Source organism: Panicum virgatum, chromosome 7K, assembly GCF_016808335.1.
Source record: "Panicum virgatum strain AP13 chromosome 7K, P.virgatum_v5, whole genome shotgun sequence".
Classification (NCBI taxonomy): domain Eukaryota; kingdom Viridiplantae; phylum Streptophyta; class Magnoliopsida; order Poales; family Poaceae; genus Panicum; species Panicum virgatum.
In genome coordinates this window covers 40,680,554-40,700,592 of record NC_053142.1, presented here as the reverse complement: position 1 = coordinate 40,700,592, position 20,039 = coordinate 40,680,554, and the positions used below count along the sequence as shown (strand labels likewise).

Here is a 20,039-nt window from a genome sequence, read left to right as displayed (position 1 = left end):
TAAAACGGAATAACCCGGCAGTGCTGTCGGGTAAAATCCCGATTAAAACACTTGAAACAGGATCGACAAAGCAGTTCAGAGAATACAACATTCCGCAAATTTTACTGTACAGAGTATGAAACTGAATTATTATTACAAACCAAGTTTGAATTTATAAAAGTATAACAGAGCTCAAGTTTGACGAAAAACGAATTATAGTCTAGCGTCGAAACCAGACATCATGATGAAGCCCGTACATGACGTCAACCATAACCTCCGATGTACCACCTGAAAAACAAAGCCACAAGCAAGGCTGAGTATTCTAATACTCAGCAAGGCTTACCCGACCGAGGGTATACTTAGCCCTTTATCTAGACATGCAAGGCTTTTGGCTTGAGGAGTTTGTTTGCCGAAAAGCAATAAAGAGTAGATCCTTAATTTTAGGTTTTAGCTTCCAAATTCTAGTTCAATTAACCATTCTATGTGAGCATCTATCCAATAGCATACATGGTGGAAACAATTATCTTTCATCATACAACCAACCATATTCATCATCATCTTTCACTTCTTACTCTATGTGGCAAAAGGGTTAAGCAGTCCCAAACCGTGAGAAGCGGACGATTCGAATCGAATTTGTTAACCTGGCCAGGCAGACCTAACACACACGTATGGGAACCAAGTCACCCACATGACTTTTCCCCTTTCTTTCCGGGTTGTGGATCAGGGTCACCGTCCTTGACTACAGAGTACGACGACTCTGCACCCGCATGTGCGCGCATGAGAAACGACGTTCAAAGAAGGTGAGGGAGAAGTCCACTCGCCGGGCCAATCAGGTACTTAAGCTTACCGATTACCATATTCTCGGCATGTGTTTAGTACGTTCAAATGCTTAACTACCACTACCACACACTGCGGCCTTATCACATTTCACTAAACAGACGGGACATCCCAAGTACCACAGTCCCGCCCGTAGGCCTTATAGTTGCAGCAGGTAGTAAACATCCAACTCCTATAATTCTCGCGAGTGACAGGAAATCACTCGACTTCTACCGAAACATTAGCATAGCCAACTAGCGACCTACACATACTAGTGTTCAAACATCGGTACCTAGGATTATGCAACTAAGGTTCCAGTCAACTCCGGTAAACTTAAATGCACAAATAGATAGGAACAATAATAAGTTGCATAAATTTAAAATAGTAGGACATGCTCCGGGGCTTGCCTTCCTGGGCGTAGCTGGATCTGGGCTCTTCCGAAATCGGGTTTGGGTCTTGCGCAGCTTCAGTTAGATTAACTTGAGCTTCACGCTGCTCACTCTCGGACTCGGGCACCAGCTCGTAAGTTCCGTCAGCGAGAGTAGTAGTATCTATATGAGATGCAATGCACATGGGTAAGTCGTTGTGATGGTAGGAATTTATGAATTATTTCACAATAACAGCGTAACGCAAACAAAACCCGAAGTTAAAGAGTGAAACATTTTCATTCATATTTTACTGGGCAATCGTTTATAGAGTAGTAACCCAACATATCGAACTACACAAGACATCATGATCAATAGCTCAAGAAAGCCAGACTAAACTCCTAAACAAGTGGGAGTAGCTTCATCTAGCAATTAAATCACGGTTAGTTAATAAATCAGTAACTCAGCACACATACAGTAGTAAACTCAACAAAAAATACTTCAAACAGAAGGTAAACAGGACTAGCTATCCTGCAAAACTCATCCTAAATCTTGGAGCCAATTATCCAGAACAATTCATGTAATCAGACAATTCCTAGAACAAGATTGAATTACACAGGTTATACCAGAATATAAAACAATTTCAAACTTTAACAGTAGGTCTAAAAAGAGATTAATTAGCTACTGTGAATTTTTCAGTATTTATTATGCCCAGAAATAAATAGGAGAAAATAAACAAAACATACATCAGCTTATCAATATTAATTTTTAGATCCTATTCTAGTCATGAACTGGGCTCAAACTCTATGGACAAGCTAAACTATGCAAAAATAACACTCAAAAATATTTTCATGATTTATTATCAAAATAAACTATTTATCATAATTAATATCTACTAAACAAGCATTAAATCAAAGAAATAGATACACAAATCTAAAAATATTGAAACTTGGACAGTGGTGTTAATTTAGTATTGGAAATATACAGAAAAAGTGTCATACATATATCTAAGTCATAACATCCAAAAATAAAAAGCAAAATATTATACTAGATCTAGCCAAGACTAGGGTTTCATCTAGTTACAAAGGTCAAATGGTGCTCAAATTTTTACACAACACTAAGCATGGCATGTACTACCTACCAGACAAAAATCAACTATAGATTCTAAGTAGAACTCCTAGAACAATTATAGCCTTTGAAATCTAATCTTTTTCCTAGATTAAAATACAGACAGAAAATAAACATGTGCATGTAATGAAAGTTGTATACCTTGTTGCAAGGATTCCAAAACAATTGGATTTGCATTTTTCCGATTTTTATACGAATTTCTAGGAATTTTCAAAGTTTGCTGGTTTGGAAAACAAAAAGGAAAAAGGATTTCTTTTTGCACAAAGGCCCCTGGAAGACTTTTTCTTCTCGCGGAGAGGCCCTTGGCCGGTTTGGGAAACAGAGGAGGCGGCGGGCGGCGGGATTCCGGCGTGGGGGCTCACCGGGGGCGGGGAAGAAGCGGGGGAAAAGCTTCACGGCGTCGCGAGGAACCCAGGGGTGGGCTCGATTGGGGCTAGGGATGGCCGGGAGGGGCTCCTCCGCGGAGAGCAGCGGCCGGCGGCGGCGGCGGCGGCGGTGCAGCGGGCCTAGACGGTGAAGAGTGGGTCAGGGAGCACCGGTGGAGGTCAGTGGTGCTCGCTGCGGGGTCGGTTGGGTCCGAGGATGGGTGGAGGAGGGGGCTCCGCGGCGACCTAGAAGGGGGCGGCGGCCATGGTGGCGGCGGCGGCCGTTTTCGGGCAGAGCAAACGGAACTCGGCGCTCGTGCTCAGGAAGGAAGGATGGAAGGGTGAAGACGGCTTGGAGCTCACGGGAAAGGTCCAGGCGGGTCAAGGCGAGGGGGAGGGCATGACGCGGTCGGGCGGCTCAGCACGGCTTCGCCGTGGCAGCTCGGCGTCGAACCTCAGCGTGCGCGCACGGGATGGCGCCGCGTGGTGAGGCCAAGAAGCTACGGGAGAGGCTAGGGACGGGGCGCGGCGAGAGAGCAGCGCGTGGCCGGCGGCCGTGACCCGGCGGCGACCACGGCCCGGCACAGAACAGGGGAGGGAGGGAGAGCAGAGAGAGAAAGAGAGAGAGAGAAATTGATTCAAAAATTCGAATTTGCCTCAAAGATTTCTTTTGAAACATGAAAAACTCTGAACACGAAAGTTGTAGAGAATTTCGAATTCTACACTTTTTGTTTCAGGCACCAAATAGTTTGAGACTCAAATCAAAAGTTAATTTGAAAACCCGACAAATGTACGTTAACACCCGATTCGATTTAAATTCAAATTTTCTTCGACTTTTGTACGGAAACTCGAAATTATTCGCACATGAAAGTTGTTTCACATCAAAAATGCTACAACTTTGGTTTTGGGCAAAATTTTGTTTGAGCTATGTTTTTGAAATTATTCTCTAAGAACATTCATTTAAAACTTGAAAAGAATACAATTTAAACCTTTAAAACCTTGATGCAAATGATTCGTTATTTCATGTGCTAAACTTCACTTTCTCACTTTGATTTCAACTAGACTTTGATTTATCGTGATGTTAGTGACATGCCAACTCAAAATCATATGCACACTTGCATTGGATTAAAAATTATTTAAGGTTTCCGAGCTATGCACATATACACATACACACGCATACATACACATGCATTTATTTCGACGTTTCTTGGTTAAGGTGCAGGATTTGATGCTAATGACCCTGGTTTAACTAATTAAACACCTGGGGTGTTACACCCTTCCCCTCCTTGTTATCCTCCGTCTTTCTACCTAGTCCTTTAGAGGACCTCAAGAAGGAAGTTCAATGCAACATTGACAGCAATAGTAGAAACCTCCAAGCATCTGCAATGATGGCGAGTCCTAATAGAAATCGAGAAGATAGAGTCAGTAAAGGTGACCTCAACAATTCAACACAAACTCAAGGACTACAAATGGACCAACCATGGTCGATACCCAAGAAAAAGTTACAGAGCAAGCCTTATTCCCGAAGAACCACAACCATATCACTAGTGATAACCATCAGATCTCAACAACTCTGCCACCGTTTGATAAAGAGAAGTTAATATCTATGCAAACTCAGGTTTTACAAAGAACGATACAGTCCAATACAGTATCACCTCATCTCATGGTGTTGAAAAAAGTAGAGATTCCTACCCGACCAGTGAAGAGGCAAGTTGCCGAAGCATGGAACAATGAAAAGTGTAAAAGGAACTATGAAGCACCAAAGCCACTGATAGAGGAACAACATGAGATTAGTAAGACTCTAGGAACGTGTCAATGTTGTGAGCATTATGGTCGTCTGTGTCTCCAAGAAGATAGCTTAATGACAGAGGAAGCAAGACAACGTTACCATTCAGAGATCAACAGAAAGTTATCTGCCCTGAATCCAGTCCTAAAAGAAGTCATCCAAGGTAGAGATAGTAATCAGACTATAAACCTCGAGGATTGGAGTATCTCTTTCAAAAAAATTCAGCCTAAAAGAAGCAAGCAACCCAAAAAACAAATTCATAAAGCAAGCCAAGAGAAGGGCCAACGAAGCTGAGGAAAGAATGAGTTAAAAAATGGAGATAGACTGAATATCCGTGAAGTGTTTTGTATGAGTCACCAGGAATTAAGAAGTTTATATTGCAAGAAGGAATAACTGGAAAGAAAGTTAATATGTGTTGGGCGCTACCCACCTAAACCTTTGTCTCTTGCTAGCCTTGTGAATCTCGGGACGAGATTCCTTTTAAGGGGGGATGGTTCTGTCACACCCTGAAATTTTTGAATTTCAGGATGTGATTAAAATTAAAAATAAAACAATAATATTCTCATAATTTTAAAATTTTCTCAACATTTATTTTCTTCACAGGGAATTTAGTATTAAAAATAATAATAATTGATTGTCTTCTAAATAAATTAAAAAATATTATTCTTTTGTGTTGCATTCATGCCGCAATGCATTATTTTATTTCTTGTTGTTCAACTCGAGTTTAAATTCTCTTGAATTTAAATTTGAATTGAATTGTTTGAATCTTTTGTTGAAAAAAAAAGAAGTAACCTCTCTCTCTTTTCCCTATACCCTTTTAGCCCAACCCATCTTCCTCTCTCCTTCTTTTTCCTTTTTCCCGCGGCCCAAAACTCCTCTGCCGGCCCACCTTCCTCTCCCGCGAAGCCTAGCCCGACGCCCCCTCCCTCTCCCCTCTCCGCCGCCGACAGGCGGGCCCCACCTGTCAGGGTCCCGAGCTCGGACTCTCGTAGAGTCCGGCTGCGCCCCGTCTCACCCGCGCCGTGGCGCGCACGCCAAGGGGACCTTGCGCCCTATAAATAGAAGCCGCCTGCTCCCCCTTGAACCCCTCTACTCATGCCGCCGCCTTTCCTCGCGTAACCCTAGCCGCGCCTCCGCCGAGCTCGGGCTCGACGCGAACCCGCCGCTCCCCTGCCTCACCTCGACGCTCGCGTGTCCCATAAGCTTCTCCGCATGGTGAGCATGCTCTCCAACCCCTTTTCCCTCTCTCGCGCACCTCCTCGCCGCGACAATCGCTCACCGTCACTCCGCCTCGATGCCTCGCCGCCAAGCATGCCCCCCCGCCGCGTCTACTCGCCACCAGAACCCCGCCAACGCGTTCGTCAACGCGCCTGCGTGCTCCCTGTCCAAAAACCCGAGCCAAACTGTGCCCGGACGGCCATTTATGGCCTACGCCGGCGACCCGCCGCCGCGCGCCGCCGGCGCCAGCGCCGCCGCTTGCTCCGCCCAAGTGGCTGCCACCGTCCGATCTCGATCCAACAGCCTCAATTGGATCCAAACCGAGTCAACTAGACCAGATACGGTCAACCCTAGTCCCTTTTGCAAAAGAGCCCCCCCCCCCAATTTCTAGAAAATCAATCCGCGGTCCAGCGTAGTTCAAAAGTAATTAGGATTAGGTCCTTTCTTTTCTGTTTTAGCCCCTGTCTTTCCCAGAAATAGGACCCGCCGTCCCTGGACCTTGTTTTTGCTTGTTAGCCCTTACATATAGGGTTTAATTAGGTTTTTAGCCCCTAGTTTCTTTGATGCTAGCCCCTGGAAGTTCAAAACTCTCACAAACAAATCACTGGTGCATTGTTTTAGCCATATCTTTTATGTTTCAACTCCATTTTCAGTGATTCTTGCGCTCGCGTGATCCTTACAACGTGTGCAGTAGCCTTATCACTTTGTTATCCTCTGTGAGTACACTTTATTGTGTCTTACAAATTTTTTCTGTTAGTTCTTAATCCTTTGGTTAATCGTGACTAATAAATTCCTGACTCACCGTTTATCCCATAGAATCGTCGTTTTAGCTCCGTTTTCTGTGTTTCTTGCGCCCTCGCAACCGTAGCAGCGAGCCCTATCCTTTAGTATGTTCTTTTAAAGCTTTTGTTTTGTTTTGGTGTATTGTTCTTAGATGTACTTGTTGTTTGCTTTGTATGGTTGCCCGATGTTTGATTCGAGTAGAAGAATCGCTGTTTGAAGATTGAAGAACCAAGGATTCCAAGTGAGCAAAAGCTGAAGAGCAGTAAGAGTAGCTTTTCGTTGGAGAAAGTCAAGTGACCCTAATCATCCTCCTATCTATGTTTATTTATGATAATATTATGAATTAATTGGAATATGGAGAACCACCCAAGAAAATCGTACAACCACAATACTGCATGGCTCTGGTCTTGACTGATTAATTAGAAACTCTAGCTTGTGACAATCTTACCGAAAGGGCAAGAGGGGATGCATTGATGGGGTATAGCTCGGTCCTCATGGGGTAATTGGTATTATTTAATGGTCCTTTGGCAAGGTACCACCTCATTAGGACAGTGTTATGACCACTTTGGCTTGAAATCTTAGCGGATTGTCACGGGTTAGGGAATCTTTGTAAAGGCCTCGTAGCGTCCCTATGCAATCACACCTCGAAAGTATGCTATTATGCCTAGCTAGCACATGCGTGGTTGGGTTCAAAGTTCTTCGGAACTTTTACACGAATTGCGGTGAAAGTGTACAACCTCTGCAGAGTGTAAAACTAATATATCAGCCGTGCTCACGGTCAAGAGCGGCTTGGACCCTCACATGATTAATTTAACTTAAAGATGGATTTAAATCATTTTATGGTTATTTCTTGTGGCCTTACTGAGTACCAACCATAAGTGTACTCACCCTTGCTTACTCTACTCTGAAGGAGAAAGTTGTGGTGAAGTCTGTTGAAGATGTTGCTGAGTTCTAGGCGTACGCAACCCCCAGTCGATTGCATGTGAAGTTTGGAGTCTTCGTTTCCAGGATAAGCTGTATAACTCTGATAGTCTTTTATTTGTTTTAGTTCTCTTTTTTCGTGATACTGTTACTGATTATTCATTTATAATGTCTATATATATATATGAAATTTGATCCTAGCGTACATATAGATATGCATTCGGTTTTGTCCTTAAAACCGGGTGTGACAGTGGTTTGCCGGGCCTGTGGCTGCAAATTTTTTTCAGATAGGACCCTAACTATCCAATCCAGGGTGTTTTATATAAAATACCGGATGGCAGTTTTATATTAAACTTCTAATTCTTACCGCGATTAATAATCACAATCCAATCCAGTGTGCCTAATGTAAAATATTGAATGGCAGTTTTACTCTAAACCCTCTAATTCAAATCGCGATTAATAATCATAATCTAACCCAGATGTTTTATGTAAAATACAAGATACCAATTTTCATCTCATCAAATGCGTTCGCTATATTAATCGCCCTGGATTAAATTGTCACAATCTAATCCAAGGTGTTATATCCACATCATATCATCGAATGCGCTCGCCAGGGCCTTATCAAAGTTTCCAAGATGCCGATGTGAAATATAAAATGTGACCTCAAGAGCTAGAAAACATTTTTTTGGGGTGGGTGGGGGGTTGATCGCATTCTGTCACACCCTGAAATTTTTGGATTTCAGGATGTGATTAAAAGTAAAAATAAAACAACAATTTTATCATAATTTTAAAATTTCCCAAAATTTATTTCTCTTTACAGGGAATTTAGTGTAGGAAAATAAAATAATTCGAAGTTGTTTTAAAAAAAACTAAATGAGGTTGTTCTTCTTGTGTTGCATTCATGTTGCTTTTGCATTGTTTTATTGCTTGTTGTTGAATTTAAATTTAATTTCTCTGAAATTGAATTTGAATTAAATTTGTTTTGGTCTTCTATTAAAAAAAATGCAAAACCTTTCTCCCTTTTCCCTTGCTTTTGGCCCAGCCCAAATCTCTCTCCCTCTCCTTCCCTTTCTCTCCGCTCAGCCCAACCCAGGAGCCGGCCCAGTTTCCTTTCTGGCCCATCTCGCACCCTCCTCTCTCTCACCCTCACCGCCAGGCAGGCCCCGCCCGTCGGGGTCGCCTTCCTCCCCGGGGCTGAGTCGAACTCAGCACGAGTCCGGGTACAGCACGCGCCGCCGCGGCCTTCCTTGGCCCGCACGCCAAGGACACCCGGTCCCCGCCCCTATATAAGTGTCGTGCCGCTCTCTCGACCTCCCTTCTACCCGCACCGACGCCCCTAACTCATACCCTAGCCACGGCCGCCATTGGAGCCTGTTGAGCTCGGTGCCGCCGCCAACTCGCCACTCCGCCGCCTCTCTTCGAAGTCCAACAGCCGCAGGATCTCCTATCTGTGGTGAGGATACTCGCCGGCCCTTTTCCCCCACTCTTTCGCTCTCTATCGCCGGGATTTGCTCGCCGGAGCACCCCGACCACCCCTCGCAGCCGAGCTTGCCCTCCGCCGCATCTGCGCCCCGAGATGACCCCTCTATCACGTTCGCCGTCGCCCCAACTCGTTCCCAGGCCCAACCCGAGTCGAAATCGTGGCCGGAATCGTGATTTCGGTCAACGCCGTCGAGCTCCGCTGCCGCCCAGCCTCGCCGCCGGCGCCAAGCGCCGCCGCCCTCTGCCCGATCCACTCTGAGACGTCGGATCTGAATCTGACGGTGCAGATCGAGTCCGGCCCAAGTCAATCAAACAAGTACTAGTCAACCCTAGTACATTTTGCAAAAAGGACCCTAGGTTTTTGCTAAATCAACCCGCCGTCCACCGCAGTTCAAAACTATTTCTGTTTTAGTCCAAATCTTAACAGAAAACACCCCGAGTTTTTCTAAAATCGAGCCCGCCGTCCAAAGCTTTAGTTTTTGCTTGCTAGCCCCTGTAGTTTAGGTTTAATCTCGTTTTAGTCCCTGGTTTCTTTAGAGCTAGCCCCTAGAAGTTTAAATCTATTGCAAACAAGTCCTTAGAACCTTGTTTTAGCCATAACTTTTCCGTTTTAGCTCCGTTTTCATCAATTTTTGCGCTCACGTGATCCTTGTGACGGGTGAAATAGCTTTTATCACCTTGTTATCCATTGTGAGCACACTTTACTGTGCCTCACAAATACTTTTTTGCTAGCCCTTTGTGTCCGTAGTTAATCGCGACTAGATCCCTGAAGCACCGTTTATCTCATAGAATCGCCGTTTTAGTTCCGTTTTTCGCGTTTCTTACGTTGTCGTAACCGTAACAATAAGCCCTATCTTTTAGTGCGTTCTTTTTAATTATTTCTTTTGTTTTGGCGTATTGTTCTTAGTTGTACTTTTTGTTTGTTTTGTATGTTTGCTCGGTGTTTGCTTCGAGTAGAAGTATCGTTGTTTGAAGATTGAAGAATCAAGACACTTTGTATGAGCAAAAGCTGAAGAGCAGTAAGAGTAGATTATCGTTGGATAAAGGCAAGTGACCCTAACCATACTTCTGTCTATGCTTATTTACAAGAATGCTTAATTTAATTGTAACATGGAGAACCACATAAGAAAACCGTACAACCACAATACCATATGGCTCTGGTCTTGGCTAAGTAATTAGATGATCTATATGTCGTGCCTGGAGCGTTTGATTGGTGGATTTTGGGTTATCGAAATTTGAGCAGCGGATGAAGGAAGCTTCGTCTTCTGAGGTACCGCAGAAAGCAAGAGACCAGTGCGTACATATAGTGATTCTTTGGAAAAAACCTCGTAGCATCCCTATGCAGTCATACCTAAGGAAGTGTGATATGGTGCTTGGCCCACACTTGCATAGTTGGGTTCAAAGTTCTTCGGAACTTTTACGGGAATTGTGGTGAAAGTGTACAACCTCTGCAGAGTTAAAACTAACCGGTTAGCCGTGCTCACGGTCAAGAGCGGCTTGAACCCTCACATGATTAATAAATTTAAAGATGGATATAAATCACATTCTGGTTATTTCTTGTGGCCTTACTGAGTATCAACCATAAGTGTACTCACCCTTACTTACTGCTGCTCAGAAGGAGAAGGTGTGAGAAGTATTTTGAAGATGATGCTGAGTTCTAGGCATGCGCAACTCCTAGTCGATTGCCTGTGAAGTTTGAAGCCTTCGTTTTCAGGATAAGATGTATAACTCTGATAGTCTTTTAATCGTTTTATTTTCTCTTTTACGTGATACTATTACTGATTATTCACTTATAATGTCTCTATATGTATGAAAATTGATCCTGTCATACATATAGTTATGCATTCGGTTTTTTTCATAAAACCGGGTGCGACACATTCGGGTTAGTTAACGCCTTAACAGGAACTCATCGCCTTGGTCCTTTTGGTTGCGGCTTCTGTTTGCGCTGCATCCGCGCATGTAAAACATATAGTGGCCTAGGTGGGCTGAAAGTATGGGCGGTCAACTAAGGCGGGGCTTAATCGCCGAGGAAGAAGAGCAATTTCGTACGGCTTGGGCTGAATGCAGTGCGGTACTCTGGTTTGGGCTGAAAGTAGACAGGCCCCTCCAGTCAGTGTCTGGGCTTCGGACATTTGTTGGCAGTGAGGCAGTGACGCGAGCACAAAGGATTTTGAATGAGATGTTTTTTTTTTCGAAACGAATGAGATGCAACTTTGGGGTAATATAATCTATCTATCTTAACTTCAAAAAAAATATAATAATCTATCTATTGATACAAATTATAAAATTTTACTAACTGTTGGTCAAAGGCTACAGAAAATTTCCTCGCAAGAAAAAACTACAGAAAACCGTCTTTACCAAATTAAAATGCGCCTCACGGGATTACTTCTCTGACGGCACTGCCGTAAATTCAGGATGAGCACTGCCCGACCTATCATCCGTGTAGCGCCTGTCCGAGATGAGTACGAGAAAACCATCAGGCGTACCGGCGTACCGCGTACGTAGAGCGACCCTGCTGCATCCTGCCGATGAAACCGCAGGCAGCGACTGGCCGGACGCACACCTTTCTTCCCCCCACTTGTGTCAGGGCCAAGGGTCTGTCAGGCGACGGCAATGAATGTGCTCGTCCTAGCTCGCCGTCGCCGCGCCGGTGGTCCCAGCCATCCGGTCGGTGCAGCTCCGCACGCGACGGCGTGCATGGAAACGGATCGAAACGACGCCGGGGACCGGGCGTTTGGTTTCGCGGTCGAAAAGTGAAACGCCGTCGCCGGCCATGGGTGATGGATCAATCAGCAGTGAGTCAAATCCAGAACCCTATAGATTAGATAGATGGCGCGCACAGATCCTGAATCGTCGGGCCGGCCGGCTCGGGCGTCCACTGACCCGTACGCACGCATACGGACGGCACGCACGCAGCATGTACGCTAGCTGCCTGATTGGGGGTAAAAACTACATTAATCGTGTCAAATCTTGTTTTTTACGTGCATTCACATTTTTTTTACTTGAGCCGCCTTGTGCGCCGCCCCAAAAATTTACCTTTTATTTTCACTTGATCGAGCCTGCTATATTATACGAGTGCGGCAATGGATCATGATGCCCTTGGCCTTGGTCACTAGTACTACGGAGACTCGTGTGTTTATCAAAAGAAAAAACACGGTACTACGCAGAGGCTCATCCATCATGCGAGAGTCTTCTTCACGAGAATCGATTTCGGGCTACCGTACATGCTAGTTCTACAGCAGTAGTACTACTTTCGTTTCAAATTATAATTTGTTTGACTTTTTTATTCTAAATTTGACAATTCGTTTTATTCAAAAAAAATTATATAAATATTACTAAATTTAAGTTATTTTTTAAGATCTTGTATTGATAGAGCAAACCACAATAAAAAAATTAATATTTTACATAATTTTTTAAAAAAATGGGCGGTCAAATTTAGAGTAAAAAAGATCAAACAACCTATGATTTATTATGAAGAGAGCAGTGAGTAGCGGCGCTTAGGCGATCCCACGCACATTCTTACGCGCCATGAATTGCCGTCGTGCCCAAACCTAACAATTAACAACGGGCATCCGCAGCAGCGATTCGATGCATAGAAAAAAAAAATCTCGGCCACGTATGCTTAGAGTCGAATTCTTCAGAAATCGATTCATGCTTCTGCAGTGATGTGGCGCCCACATCGAACCATGATCCATCCCCTTCCCTCACTGGATATTGATTTTTTATTTGCAGCGGCTCTCTGTGCGCTCAATCTGAGGTGCTAGATTCATTTTTTATTTGCTATGAACGGATGCAACGATATGCATCGACTCCTCTGTCTCTCCCCCCTCTATGCTTCGATGTACTCCAGTGGTCAAATCGATTCATACTGCTGCCACGCAAGCCCATGCATCGCTTTTTCTCCCCCACTGCAGAAGCCCTAAGAGCAAGGGCAATGATTCCGCCGGTGAGCCGGCGAAATAAAACTCCACCGTGGCAGGTAGCAGCATCGGGAGCTGCGCTCCAGCACATGCAGCCGCATGCGGGCCAATGAAAGGAGCTCTGCAGCGCATGCAGCCAATGGCATCACAGTTCGCCCGCTTCCGCCCGGCGTTTTGCGAGACGCCCGTTCGACATTCTCTCTTTTTTTCTCTCTTTGCCACCGGTGATTCAGTCCGTTGTTCGCCCGCCACAATACTTGCTCTAAACAAGCACGACAGGAGAAGGCCCAAACCTAGCTGCTACATAGGCACTTGCATCCTGCATTGCAGTACAGTGATCGGCCGGATGAGAACAATCAGGTATGGACGCTGCGTGGCGGCACTATGCATGCAGGCTGGCGTGCCATTAAAAGCAACGGCGTGCGTGCACCATCGTATTCGTGGGGTGCAGGACCTGTTTATTTTCAGCGCAAAAAATTTTTATGTTGAAATTTTACTAATTTGAAGTACTAAATGAAGTCTATTTATAAAACTTTTTGCACAGATAGATTGTAAATCGCGAGACGAATCTAATGATGCTAATTAATTCATAATTAATTAATAATTAGCAGATTGTTACTGTAGCCGATTATATATGATCGATGAATAGGATGGTCAAAGCTAAGAGTATGGGGCAAAATGTAATTAAAATCTATGCACACGGCAAGTGGCAACCTTAGCTAGCTATACGATGAGCAGTTACATGTCATTTTTAATGATCAACCGTTGCCCCAATAGAGTAACTGTACTATCAAGGCATGCAACGGTTGATCAGAAGCCAGGCACGGCTGATCATAAATTCGGTTTGGATCAAAACCCATCGCCAAACCTTGATTTTTTTTGTTTCAAAACCTTTGATTTTGTCAACACATCTCACGAGAACAAAGTAGGGCATCATCTTCAAAAATTAACTTTGGGTAGTTTTTTTGTTTTGTTTTGCACACTTGCAAACACATAGCAAAAGTATGTTTTACAAAACATTTTGACTGGTGTAAAGATAACTTATCGGCTAGTTTCCGATAAAAGCCATCGGCTGGCTAGCAGTTCAATGAGGATGGAGTGATGGATATCTATCTTATCACAAAAAGAATCACCAAGCTGATAAAAATTCAACCTACCATCATCACCACCAATCGGATCAGACTTAACTGAGACAGCATTGACACCAACAGTGGCGGAGCTTAGTGGAGACCAAAGGGGGCTATGGCCCCCTTGGCTCAACGCAATCTCCACTAAATAAATAGTAATTTGCTATTGTTCATAAATATTTAGTGTTAAATTACATAGGTTGCCCCTCTCTCCCCCTCGTTTAGTGTTTAAGCTCCGCCTGTGGGCACCAAGGCGATAAAGTAAAGACGCGGCTCCAAACCGATGAATTAGCTGTGACAAATTCAATAAAGAAACTATCCACTGATGAAAACTAACCCGATATGATGCTTTCAAACAAAGAAATCAATCTTCTGTTAACAGCAATGTGACGGATTCAATAGATACAACCCGATAGATCAAAACATGGTCAAGATAACCGTGACTTTATCAGATCTAGCAAAGGTCGAACGATGCAATCCTACGTATATGACAGGAATCGATCTATTAGGCAAATATATCAACCAAACTGGAGCAATCCAAAGATCGAAGCAATACAACCTTGATTAACACCAATATATAGCTGATACAATTGCTAAGGCCGACAGAACTTTGGGCTTACCCCTCATCGGAGATCGAAGTGATACAACCCAAATCTCAAAAAAGAGGGTGGCGATGCGCCAAAAGTTGTACTGATTGAGAGATATACTACGGTGACCCCGGGTGTACATATTTATAGTTTTATCCACATGGATGGATACTGATACTTATTGGACACGACACAAACCTTTTAAAGATAAAAGAAAAAACAACTGACTCTGTCTAATTCATACATAAATCTAAACTGTCGTGTGCCGTGGTCTTCACAATTTCCATTTTAACTTTCTCTTTTGGATAAACTGAGGAATGTTGAGTACTCTATCCTGCTTGTGATGAGTGAATTGTCAACCGTGCAGTGTGATCGTGCGTTTGGTCTTTGGTTGCAGGTACACGGGCATCGAGTGTCGACGGAGAGTTGCCGTGGAGGAGCTCAGGCCGGGCGGCAGCTGTGGCGTCCACTCCAGGATCGAGGGTGCAAGCAACGACGGAAGGTGGGTTTCTTGGTTTGCGCCACAATACCAAGGTGGCGGACGGCGGTTGAAGACGCCAAGTCGTGGAGGCACGGGCGTCGGTCTCGGGACTGACGGAGGTGACGGACGTCGACGGCGTCTAGGGCCTCGCTGCGGGCGAGGAGGTGACGGGCGTCGGGCGGCGTCTAGGGCCGTCAGAAGGCCGAGACGGGAACGGCATCCAGGGCCACGGCGTGGAGGCGGGAATCTTCCCGCGCGTGGAGTTTTGGCGGTTTTCTCAAAACCGGCCACCTACCCGGGTTTCGCGGACCTCCCAAAACCGCAAACCGGATCTTCATCGACATGGCGGCATCGCGGAAATGGCTTCGAGTCGAAGAAAGAAACTCCGCCGTCGGATGAGATCGTGTACATATTTCTGGTTTTGCCCCTACGGGCGTTTTAGTGTCTAGTTTGAGTCGAGGGTATTTTGGACCCCTGTGTGGGCACCTTAAATACCCTCACCCTCTCTCCTTCTTTCTCTGTGCTTGGAAACACACACGGTAGCATTCTTTCTCTCAGGCGCCCTCTATCGCTCTTCCTCACGGTTCTCTCCCTCTCCTCTTTAGAACTAGGGATTATAGGTATCGATTCTTGAGGTTTTTGTACTGAGATTGATCGGGAAAGGAGGCCCAATCCTCCTTGTGCCCTTCGGGGTTTTGAATTCAATTCAATCTCATACGATTTGTGCTTTGTTTTGATTGAAATTCGATTTTCCTTTGTCAATTCTCGAACTCAAGATGACGGGTTGTTTCTTAACGATTTTGTGACTCCTTGGGGTGTTCCTAATCCATCTTGCCTAGCCCTAAAACCCTCGGATTCACGAGCTCCTTCGAATTGAAGTTTTGGAGTTCTTGAGAAAACCCCAATCTTGCTTAGGATTTCGTCGATTTCTCCCAAACCATGGCGTAATTGGTCGATTCCATCCGTGGACGTGTTCACAAGTCCCTTGTGATCATGCCTGCAAAATTTGTTGAGATTTGGACTTGATTTGGCCACTCGATCATCGAGTTCTTGGAAGAACGCGGGCTGAAAAACGTTTCTGGACAGAGTTCTTCCGAGCACCGGTTAAACCGACGCTTGTCCTCATTGGCGCCGGTTCAACCGGTGAGTGGTTTATTCATGTATTAGGGTTTTCTGCCGTTCGTCAATTGCACCGGTGCTTTAGCTATCCACAGGCATCGGTTCAACCGGTGAAGCCTCACCAGCTTTCCCAACGTGCTGTTTGACTCGTTTGACCGGCGTATAGAAAATTCCTAGTGTGGGTTCATCCGGTTCATTGTTGGATTCTTTTTGCTCTCTTCTGGACAACTGCACTAGCGCATTGGAGTTGAAATCGTCGGATAAACAGGTGCTCATTAGTCCATTTTGAGGTCTCTCTGGACAACTGCACCGGTGTTCATTTTGGATTTTGTCGGTTTATCCGGTGTGCTATCGTCGGTTGAACCGACGCTGTTTGAACCATAGCGTCGGTTTAACCGGTGAGTGTTTCTTCTCTGCTGCCGGCTCTGTGACGTCGGTTGAACCGATGGAGTAATTCTTCACACGTCGGTTTAACCGGCCGTGCTGATTTTGGTGATTATTCTTCGCTCTTTATCCGATCTTGTCGCAGCTTGTTTTTAGAGTTTTTGCTTGGTGTCTAGCTCAGTTATAGCTACACTTGCACACTCTAGAAGTGGGGGTTGGGTGCGCACTTGGGATCTTAAGCCGAGCTTCAAGTTGCGATAAATTTTAATCGGCTCCGATTCACCCCCTTGTTCGCCGGTTTCGGTCCCTCGTAAACTTTCAGTGGTTGTTTGATTTCTTTGCTTGACCGAATCCTCTAAGAAACTTATCGAATTTTGATTTTAACAGTAATCGTATCAAATTCTGATGTCAACACTCAACAGTACCATTTTTGGGGAGGATACGGACACAGAGTGCGCTCTGCATTTCCTTCCATGAACTTCGCAATATTTGTCAAAGACAGGACTACGCATAGCAAGGACACATCACCGTGAAGTGCACGCATTGCCTCCCTCGATCGTGCAAAAAGCGCACAACTCTTTTCCCCATCCCGAACTACGGAGTACGTGCAGAGAACCAACACAAACACAAGTCAAGAGCTTTGCACGTATTACATAGCACAAACCACGTCCATGCACACACACATACGCAAAAGTATTTAAAGTCCACAGCATTCACCAGAGCAATGCCACAGCTAGCTGCCTAGAGCAGTCGCAAAAACCTCTTGCTCTAGGGCCCAGACTACTACACTACAGAAGACTACGCCACACGCAAGCTCCAGCGTGCGCATCAGCTCGTCGCGTACAGGCACGTACACACGCCATCGCCGCCAGAAGACAAGCGCGTGGTGTAGCAAAGTGTACATGTGTATGTACGTACGCGTACGCAAGCAACGCCGGATGCGATACGTAGACTACAACTCTGGTACGGTGCTGACTGGTGATGACGTACGAGAGTGACGTACGAGAGCTGGCTGCTAGGCGCTAGCTAGCGAGCTCAACTCACTCGAACGGCGCGAACAGACAGGACGCCTCGGCGAGCATGTCTGCCGGCGGGAACGCCGAGAACGACACGCCGAGCCGGCCGTGCAGCAGCGCCAACTCCTCCACCGCCATGTCCAGGAACGCCTGGTAGTCGTCCGCGGCCTCGGTCCCGTTGGTCGACGCGGCCGATGAGTCGCCGCCCCCGCCGCCGCCGCCGCCGCTGGGCGCCGTCGCAGGCGGCAGAGCCGCCGGCGCACCAGCTGCCGCAGCCGGACCATGCGCTGCGGCTGCACCCTGTCCCAGCGACGCGGAGCAGCGGAAGGACTCCCCGACCGCGGAGTTCCAGAGGCGCAGGAAGATGTCCGGCGCCGCCTCGTGCTCGGCGGCGGCGGCGGTGGACGACGACGAGGAGGCGGCCGTGGCGGAGGTTACCGTCGTGGCGGCCGAGGACGAGAGGAGGGAGAGGCGCGCCTCGGCCTCGAGGCGGGCGGCCTCCCACTGGGCCATGTGGCGCGTGGCGGGGCAGGAGGACGCGGTCGCCGCGGCCGCGAGCTGGGCGGCGGCGGTGGCGTCCGCGCCGGCGAGCGCCTCCTGGCGGAGCTGCTTCTTGAGGTGCGTGTTCCAGTAGTTCTTGATCTCGTTGTCCGTCCGGCCCGGCAGCTGCGCCGCGATCATGGACCACCTGAGAGATCACAACCATGCATCCAGCACGTAATGAGTTGATGGATGTTCGTTACATGAATGCACGAGTGATGAGGTGCCTTGGCTTGAATCAATAATGTCTGTGTGCAGAGAGAGAGAGAGAGAGCACGCACTTGTTGCCGACGATGGCGTGGAGCTGGAGGATGGAATTGTGCTCCTCGGTGGTGAAAGGCCCGCGCTTGATGTCCGGGCGCAGGTAGTTGGTCCACCGGAGCCGGCAGCTCTTGCCGCACCGGTTCAGCCCTGCATGCGCGCGCATCGGCGTCGCCTCATCAGCCTAACGAGATCACACACAGGCACCAATATAATTCAAGCGGCTGGATGAGCGCAGAGCACGTACCCGCGAGCTTGGGGAGCATGCGCCAATTGCCTGGCCCGTTGGCCTGGACGAAGTCGACGAGCAGCTTGTCCTCCTCGGGCGCCCACGGGCCCTTCTTGATCCCCTTGCTGTCGCAGCACGGAGTCCTCCCCATGGCCGCCGCCGCCGCCGCCGCAACAGACCGTCGTCGGTCGCTCTCCCTCTTTCTCCCTCGGTGGCGTCGGCAGTGACGACAGGTGAGTGAGGGGGGAGGAGCCGTGGCCATAAATGCCGACGGATTTATAGGCCGAGGAGGATCCCGGTGGCCATAAATGCAACGGATTTTCACCTGCTGCTGCTGCTGCCTGCAAGCCTGCAACGACGACGGGAAGGGGCATGGCATCAATTATGAGCGAGCTCGCCGTCGACGGGCAGCGTCCGGGGAGGCGGGGAGGGCCACGCATTTAATGGGGGCGAGGCGCTTTCGTTGCAAGTACGCCGCCGGGCGGGGGCCGCGGGGAGACTTGAATGCGGTACAAGACGCCCGGTTGTCTGTTGTTGCGCGCCGTGCGCCGTGTTTTGTTCCGTTGCAAAAAAAAAATTTACAGAAAAATCTTATTAATTTGAATTACTAAATGAAATTTATTTACAAAACTTGTTCACAGATGAGTTGTAAATCGCGAGACGAATCTAATGATACTAATTAATTTATGATTAATTAATAATTATCGGATGGGTACTGTAGCATTACTGTTGCAAATCATGACTTAAGTAGGCTCATTAGATTCGTCGCGCGATTTACAGCCTATCCATGCAAAAAATTTTATAAATAGACTTCATTTAGTACTCCATACATGTTGAAACATTCGATGTGATGTTTTCTTTTACATTTACGGTTTACATGTCGGATCTCAGGGCCTCACTCCTGCCTACGAAATTACCAGCACGCAGTCAATCGGATTGGTCAGTTTTTGCTAGGACCAGCGACCAATAATCCGTTTGGAGATGCTGAGAATTCGACGGAGTTTCATGTGAAATTCTACTAGTATACACGTACATTTAGCTCAGGGCGCGTTTAGTTCCCAAAAAATTTCACCCAAAAATTTTCATCTCCCCTTTAAACACATGTATGAAGCACTAAATATAATTAAATAACAAAACTAATTACACAGTTTGGATGTACACGACGAGACGAATCTTTTAAGCCTAATTAGTGCATGATTAGCCATAAGTGCTACAGTAACCCACATGTGCTAATGACGCGGTCAAAGGCCTCAAAAGATTCGTCTCGTGGTTTCCAAGTAAGTTCTGAAATTGGTTTTTTAATTAGTGTCCGAAAAGTCCTCCCGACATCCGATCAAAGTGCTGATTTGACCTCCAAAAATTTTTGCCGGGGGAACTAAACGTGCCCTCAATAGTCTATACTCGAACGAACAGCATTGGAAACGGGCATAAGAGATTCACGTCGTGTTTAGTTCCACGCGCAAAAATTTTTGCGTTGAAATTTTATTAATTTGAAGTACTAAATGAAGTATATTTATAATTTTTTTACATAT

General features: G+C 46.3%; 1 protein-coding gene across 1 annotated transcript; it reads right to left on the bottom strand.

The window, feature by feature from the left end:
* Positions 1–17,090: 17,090 nt before the first annotated feature.
* LOC120641347 (transcription factor MYB17-like) lies at positions 17,091–18,937 on the bottom strand. Its single transcript, XM_039917420.1, has 3 exons — positions 18,526–18,937; positions 18,299–18,428; positions 17,091–18,165 (listed from the first exon to the last, which is right to left on the bottom strand). Exons 1-3 carry the CDS (start codon positions 18,884–18,886, stop codon positions 17,502–17,504), a joined length of 1,155 nt encoding a protein of 384 aa, XP_039773354.1. The 5' UTR covers positions 18,887–18,937; the 3' UTR covers positions 17,091–17,501.
* Between the last annotated feature and the right edge of the window lie 1,102 nt (positions 18,938–20,039).

Bases quoted from the DNA above. Each gene is read 5' to 3' on its own strand.
- LOC120641347 (XM_039917420.1), bottom strand. From the start codon at position 18,886: ATGCCATGCCCCTTCCCGTCGTCGTTGCAGGCTTGCAGGCAGCAGCAG. The intron at 18,429-18,525 runs GTACGTGCTCTG...GCGCGCATGCAG, and splicing joins CATGCTCCCCAAGCTCGCGG to GGCTGAACCGGTGCGGCAAG. The intron at 18,166-18,298 runs GTGCGTGCTCTC...GTGATCTCTCAG, and splicing joins CACGCCATCGTCGGCAACAA to GTGGTCCATGATCGCGGCGC.